Raw genomic sequence first — 7885 nt, forward strand, 5'->3', positions numbered from 1 at the left:
TTCTTCCTCATTAGGGGCAGAACTCCTTCCCTTGTTACTTTCTTTCTCATTAGGGGTAGAAACTCCTAAAACTCTCTTATTAACTTCTCTCATTAGGCACAGAAACTCCCGTAACTTCCCTCATTACTTTCTTCCCCATTAGGGGCAGAAACTTTTTTCCCTCATTACTTTGTTCCTCATTAGGGGCGGAAAGTTCTTCGCTCATTACTTTCTTCCTCATTAGGGGCAAGAACTCCTTCCCTCCTTACTAGGGATGAAAACGGTACGGATATTTTCCGACCGTATTCGAAACCGAATCCGTTTAGAGGGGTTGAGATCTGTCCGTATCCAAGTTCGGATATCCAACATCCGATACCGTATCCGTATCTGAATACTCAAATCACATATTTATGATGTCGATATCCAATCGTATCCTATCCGACATAGTTGACACTAACCGTATTCGAATCCGAATCCAGATAGAAATATGAAAACAAATGTAATATCGGTGATATCCGTCCGTATCCGATCCGTTTTCATCCCTACTCCTTACTTTATTCGTCATTAGAGGCAGAAACTCCCTTCCCTCATTACCTCATTACTTTCTTCCTCATTAGGAGCAGAAACACCTCGCGGATGGAGCTTTAACTCTCTCTCAATCATCGTCCCGTGCCACGTAACGTAATTTGATCCCTGCCTGCGTGCTTGGCAGTGTCAGAGTGGTAGGTTTAGCTAGCCATGCGAGGCCACACTAATGTGATGGCAGCCGGCAGCAAGGCAACACCGATGCTGGGGCTTCTGCTGCTGCTGTGCGTGCTCCGCCATGGAGCAGCGCAGTGGTACAACGCCATCTGGAGCTTCGGCGACTCCATCTCCGACACCGGGAACCTCTGCGTGGGCGGGTGCCCGTCCTGGCTCACCATGGGGCAGCCGCCCTATGGGGAGACCTTCTTCCGCCGCCCCACCGGACGCTGCTCCGATGGCCGAGTCATCGTCGACTTCCTGGGTACGTGACTGCGTGGTGCAAAATGTAGCTACACTAGCCTGCCTCTGTGTGTGTGTATACTAGCAGGGATGGAACGAACTGGCTGTGACCCGCGTCACCCGCCAACGCCCTGTGGGCTCTGGGACTGGACTGACTGGTACCGTGGTATGTACGTGCAGCCGAGCACTTTGGTCTGCCGCTGCCACCGGCGTCCAAGGCCGGCGGCGACTTCAAGAAGGGCGCCAACATGGCCATCATCGGTGCCACCACCATGAACTTCGACTTCTTCAACTCCATCGGCCTCAGAGACAAGATTTGGAACAACGGGCCGCTCGACACCCAAATCCAGTGGTTCCGCCAGCTCCTCCCCTCCATCTGCGGGAACGGTACGTAAATCATAAATCGCGCGTGAAAGCAGAAAATCGCATTCGCACGTTTCGTCGTACTTTTTATTTATCATTTATGAATTGCATGAAGCAGACTGCAAGAACTACCTGTCCAAGTCGCTGTTCGTGGTGGGCGAGTTCGGGGGCAACGACTACAACGCGGCGCTCTTCTCCAGGCGGTCCATGGCGGAGGTGCGAGGCTACGTGCCCAAGGTCGTCACCAAGCTCACCCGCGGCCTGGAGACGATCATCAGGAGTGGAGCCGTGGACGTGGTGGTGCCCGGGGTGCTGCCCATCGGCTGCTTCCCCACCTACCTCACCCTCTACGGCACCTCCAACGCCGCCGACTACGACCGCGATGGGTGCCTCAGGAGCTACAACGACCTCTCCTGCTACCACAACGCGCTGCTGAAGCGCAGCCTCGCCAGCCTGCGGAGGACGTACCCGCACGCCCGGATCATGTACGCCGACTTCTACACCCAGGTCACCCACATGATCCGGGCACCTCACAACTTCGGTGAGTAACCTTTCGCTTTGTGTCCTTGCTAGAATCCAGTTGGCGTGCGGCCGGGAGTTGAAGTCTCGGTTATCACATGGATGGAAAGGGATAGATCCAAAGCAAGGATGATGACAGATGTAGTTGTAAAGAGAGCTATCTACGTGCATGTATAGTTAGCATGTTTGAACTTTCTTTCTTTGGATTCTTAGCCCACCACCAATGACTCATCCTGGTCAATTATATATGCCCTGGGGACCATGCATTGCATGCATGACCTTTGTCCAAACAATTTGGGAATCAATACCCTCCTAATTGATCCCGTTGGCATGCGTATTATTTATCCATCATACAACCAATAATTATGATGAAACATGCATGGATGTGGTATAATAATAGGATGAAGAAAGCCTGTCATCGACACCGTGGTGGCATGCATAGATATCATCTTATAAAGCACTGTGTAGAGTATACTAGTCACAAAAGCCACCTGCTGTAATTTCCAAAGATACTCCCACATGTAAACAATTCCTAGTAGCAACTTAACAATCCCTTCTTTCCATGCACTGTTTTATCTTAAACATGTTTTCTCAAAGGTCATTACTGATGCTTAGTTCACGTGACGGGGAACACGCTAGCTAGCGCGCACGCTCCAAGGCGGTTTTCTTTGTTAACTGTAATGTAATCAGCCTAGCTGCTAATGATGGCTAGTGTGTGATCGACACTTGCTGCAGGGCTCAAGTACGGGCTGAAGGTCTGCTGCGGCGCCGGCGGGCAGGGCAAGTACAACTACAACAACGAGGCGCGGTGCGGCATGTCCGGGGCCAGCGCCTGCGCCGACCCGGGCAACTACCTCATCTGGGACGGCATCCACCTCACCGAGGCGGCCTACCGCTCCATCGCCGACGGCTGGCTCAAGGGCCCCTACTGCAACCCTCCCATTCAGCACTGATGAGCTAGCTGGCTAGCTGGGCCAGCATTCATGCGTGAGATGATCGTGTGTTGTTTGTTTGGGGCTAATTGCCATGTGCATCATCATCCTAGGTTCATACACAGTGATGAGTAGTGATGGGTTTGTTTATTTGGTTGTCGATTATTCATGGGAGGTAGGTGGTTTCGTTGTGCTGGGGACAATGAATAAATGTGTTATGGACTGCTTGCAATTCACTACACAGTGAACAATGAGCTCATATCGCGCTTCAAGAAAACAAATGAAACCCAAAGTTAAGCTAAAATTGCTTTTCCAGAACTAACTGCTTATGTGCAGTACAATTTTAAAAGGACCTTGGACCCTGCTTTTAGCTTTTAGCTTTCTACTTTTCGAAATGGGTGAAATTGGAGAGATGTTTCACAATTGTTTTAAGAGAGATATAGCGAGAGGGGTTAGGTTTTATACTTATTTTAGCCAAATAACTTATAGGTTTTCCACGGCATATATCTCACAATAGCTTTTTCACAGCTCATAACAGGTTTTACACAGCTCACAGCTAAACCAAATAGACCCTAAGTCATTTCCTTAGAAAGATCACACTAGACCAAGGTCCTTAATTATGGAATTAAAAACCTATCTACTATAGATCACACTAACACAAAACCAAACGTAGTTATTACCACAAACATCAAGCACACATCAAGATAAAACAAGAATATATATATGAGAAATAAGACACGAGACAACCGTATATTTTTCTTGTGGTATTAGATGTTGGAAATTTGATATTAGGCCCATGGACTAGTGGTCCAACGCCCCACCAATTTCTGTGGTTGAATCTATCAAATGGGAGCTCACGTAGCCCCTATACACGCCACGATGGGGAGCGCCAGCTAACTAAAGCATGGTTGTACGTGGGCGCCAATCACGTAGCACAGATATAAGAAGAGGGAGCTGATCGAAACTAATGTTCTGTGAGCACATACCCTAACTGCTCTCTCGAAAAGCCGATCTAAGTGGTGCTACTAGTGATGGGAAGGACACCACTGCCACCTCACGACATTGTCCCCCTCATGCAGTCTCTGCTTCCTTATCGGCGTCCAAAGGAGGTAGGTACTATCGAATCTCATCTACTACGACTGCCGATGGAAAACATACTCATAAAGAATGATCCAAAGGTGCATCACCTGTTCAAACATCATCATCGTCTCAGAAAACATACTCGCACAAATTGCTTCTACGGCTTGCGCCATCCTTTTCTCCAAAATAGCGACCAAACACTCAATTAATAGTAGCAATTGTTGACGGTTGTTACATCAATCATAGACTGTCAATAAAACCTGCATATATACTTAATTCCATCACCAAACATAGGTTTAGGGGTTTAAACTAATAAATTCTAGAAGACAACTTAGCATGACCCGACCCCACCTATCACAGGGGGGTGTAACACCCCTAGTGTTACGAGCTTGCTTAGCACTGAGATTGAGGCCCGAGACATATTAGCCAAACAAGTTTTCAGGTTTTAAAAATTTAAAACGCACATGAAATGATAAGCGAATCCTATGTGACTCACTTTTGTGGACTCAACTAAATATCTAAGTTAACTTACTTGGTGTGTAGCGGTAGATTTGGGGGTAAGGCCCGAGGGGTTAGTAGCGGTTCAAAAGCTCATATCCTCGAACTCGCCTTAACTCTCTCTATCCGGTGCTTGCACTATTTGGCTAGGGAACTCGTCGGCGACGTGGTGACGTGCCGATGTCCATCGTGGAGCTCCGCTGCCCCGCTCGGTCGCATGTGGCCAGCCCTATTCAGACCGCCTCTGACTGAACCATCACCATGGGCAAGCTCGCTGTAAGCTCCTCATGCTCACTCACTCACGTGTTAGTCCTCTGGCGGCTCTAACTCATCGGAACTGGCACGTTGCCGCCAGGGATTGTCACTCGCCGCTGCAGCTTGTGCCAGTGTGTCTCTGAGGCCCTAACCGCCATCCATCCTCATGTGTTTAGCCGTAGATGGTAGTCGACCTCTTACTTCCATCGTAGCGAGTCTGGTTTCTCAGTGTAACCGCCTTAGGCCGTCGGTCGCCGCACCAGCACTCGCGGGGATCTCCCCATGGTAAAGGTGAAAACATCCGAGGGTTTGGTTGCAAGGTTGCTTATGGTAGGAATAGTACGTATAGTAGTCGTATTAATATCTTAAAGCTCGGGGGCTTTTCTACAAAGCCGCCACCGCGCGCGGGCCTCCCGGCCTTGGGCCGTGTTGGGCCATCGCGAACTGCATGAGGCCACGCCCACGCTGGGCTGCCGGGCTAGAAAGGGGTTGTTGATGGCCCTTTTCCTTTTTCTAAGTATTTTCTAATTTAGTTTCTAAGGCAACATGTAAATGCAATATAAATTTGTGAAGTTGGCCAAAAATTATGAAACTAATTTTGTTAGGTTCCTAAAATCGTGATCTATCTGCTAGTATATTTTGTTCATATAGTTTTATAATATTTTTTAGGAGTTATCTAATTAATTTGAGATGCTTAATATTGTAAGATATAAACTTGTAGGAATTGTTTTGATAAATTGGTGATAGTGTTGGCTCTAAAACTTTCACTGTAAATTCCTAACATGATTAGGTACTCACTTTAATTTTTGTAGATCCATAATAATTAGTTTGCTAGGGTAGCTAAATGAGTCCTAGTTCAAAAATATATATTTAATCAATAAAATACCGAAACACCTTGGGATTTTAGAACTAAAAAAAATCTGGAGACAAAGCCTTACTTGATGTCGTGGATACATAGACTAGTATGTTAGTCACTAAAGCTATCTCATTAGCTTACGAAGCGCAATCGTATTTTAGAGTTATAGTTGTCGTTGGTTAATTAAGTTTTATGCGTTGCATCCAAGTATATCATAATAGGAACAATGATGGATCATGGAGTCGACCAGGGAAATAGAAAAGATGGTGCCTCAGTGATCGTGTCACCCTAATGCAATGCTAATCCTTGGTTATATCTTGCCTAGGCAAGCCCCGGTGCATAACCCCTATTATTCTACACTTATTTTATGTTTGAGCATTAAGTTTTAAGGAGTTGAATAAAACCCACTTGTATATATCCTTATCCTATGAGTCCTACTAGTATGTAAGGATCGTTTAGACTACTATGCTATAGGACTCTGGTAGAAGTTGAGTGATTACCTGTCACTCGCGAGAGATAGGAAAGATATTATTGTTCTTATTATCATATAACTATCACATGGAATATATATGGATAATAATTGGAGACCAGAGAGGACCATACCTCGGGTTTGGATTTGGACTTGGTTAGGCAACAGAGCGAGGCTCTAGTTGCATTTGTCCCGCCAGTGTCGATTGAGGACCGTCCGTTGTTGTGGATGGTAGTCAGGTCACAAACTTATTATCCTGAGCACATACTTGCTTATAGGAGCAGGAAGACTTGTTACTCTCTTGTCATGGGTTCTGGTTCTTTCTGGACTGGCTTTTAGGGCTAGGTATTTGGTGGAGGTCTAAGCACTATACTAAGACAAGGTCTCAGGAGTTGTGGGCTTAGAGTCCAAGTTTGGATGGGGACCTAGACCCCTTGACAGGAGTAGAACGGGTTGGTCTTGTTTGTGCTTGGGGTACAAGCGAGGCATGTATTTCGGGGTACCCAGCTGGGATACATTGATTCACGAATCACCGTTTCTGTGAGACGGTATGACTTGGCTATGGTCTAGCACTGTAGTAAGAACTAGAACATGGAAGGTGATAAAATGATTCTAATTGCTTACCACATGCTTGAAAGTAGCCTAGGTGCTTACCTAGAATGATTAGCTAATTAACTAAAAATAACTGCTAAAAACTCTAAACATAAGGATGCACTGTTAGTAATGCTTCCTACAAATGCAAATAACCCACAAGCCAAATAAGCCTTCCATATCCCTGGAGTCTATTATTTTCCTCCTGTCGGGTAAGTCTTGCTGAGTACAATCGAGTACTCAGGGTTTTATCCCCCCTGTTGCAGGTGACCGATGGCTGGTAGATGACTTTTATGTGTGGAAACCTCTTGGTAGGCTCAGCGAGGATTTCTTTACGTTGCGGACGTAGAGTTTATTCAAATTTTCATAAAAATGTTTGCAAGAGAAAACTTATAATCTGTCACCATTCTTGTATGTAAATGTTCCTCATGTAGCTCTTAACATGTAGCATATGAATTTTTATTTCCGCTGAAACTCTGATCACATGTTTAATTCCACTATTGTATTATGCATTGTAAGAAATGGCTAAAAGATGTTGTAAGCTTTATACTCTCATTTATGATCCTGATGAAAAATTGTGGATTTTCGAGTTCTCCCTTGGATTTGCTCGACAGAACTGCATAGTTTAGTGTCCTCGCTTGGGTACTCGGTGTCTAATGGAAGACAAATACTCTTGAGAGGGCATTAGATTATGCGGTTCTACCACAGGCGGTATCAGTGCATAAATGAGGAAATAAAGCTTCAAAACCCCTTTTCTAAACTGACATTTGATAACCTATTTTTGCAAATAGTTAGGGCAATTACATACGAAGTATATAAGTAGACCTATTGTTATGGTTAAGTATTCAGAATAGGTTTAACTAGGCTTCCTTTGGAGAGCTAATTCTTACGTAGTATACGATCTTTAACTCTATCGCATTGGTACTGCCTTAGTTGTCATGCCAGTATTGCTTGCAGGTGCGACGTTAATAGGTGTCATGGGTGTCGAATTGTGCACGGCCGACCAGTCCTTGTTCAGGAGTTACTGCTGTAATATGGCTTCATTTTTCACGTTCACCTATGGTTCAAACCACCGAGGTTCACATTTCTCGTACCCTTTTTGTGCTCTTGTCAGACCTCTGCCCTACACCCATACTAGTCGTTTATGGCCTCGGACACCGCTCGTCTCGTCCACGTAAAAACCCTGTTGCTTTTCTTTTAGTGGTCCCTACGCTAGACCCGAAGGTGGACTAGCCAGGACCACTAACTGCTTTGCCATTACAAATGGGGCCTGGCCTAGCCACTTGGTACCACCACTCAGTGCATTCTAGCTCACCTAGCCCTTCTTTTTTAGCAAGCTTTTCACTCAATCCTCCCTTG

The 7885-nt window shown here is 45.9% G+C and overlaps 1 protein-coding gene across 1 annotated transcript; it reads left to right on the plus strand.

The window, feature by feature from the left end:
• The first annotated feature begins 402 nt into the window (after positions 1–402).
• On the plus strand, positions 403–2936 carry LOC136513866 (GDSL esterase/lipase At5g45910-like). Its single transcript, XM_066507846.1, has 4 exons — positions 403–985; positions 1144–1350; positions 1445–1867; positions 2581–2936. Exons 1-4 carry the CDS (start codon positions 718–720, stop codon positions 2796–2798), a joined length of 1116 nt encoding a protein of 371 aa, XP_066363943.1. The 5' UTR covers positions 403–717; the 3' UTR covers positions 2799–2936.
• Positions 2937–7885: the final 4949 nt, after the last annotated feature.

Source organism: Miscanthus floridulus, chromosome 16 (genome assembly GCF_019320115.1).
Source record: "Miscanthus floridulus cultivar M001 chromosome 16, ASM1932011v1, whole genome shotgun sequence".
Taxonomy (NCBI): domain Eukaryota; kingdom Viridiplantae; phylum Streptophyta; class Magnoliopsida; order Poales; family Poaceae; genus Miscanthus; species Miscanthus floridulus.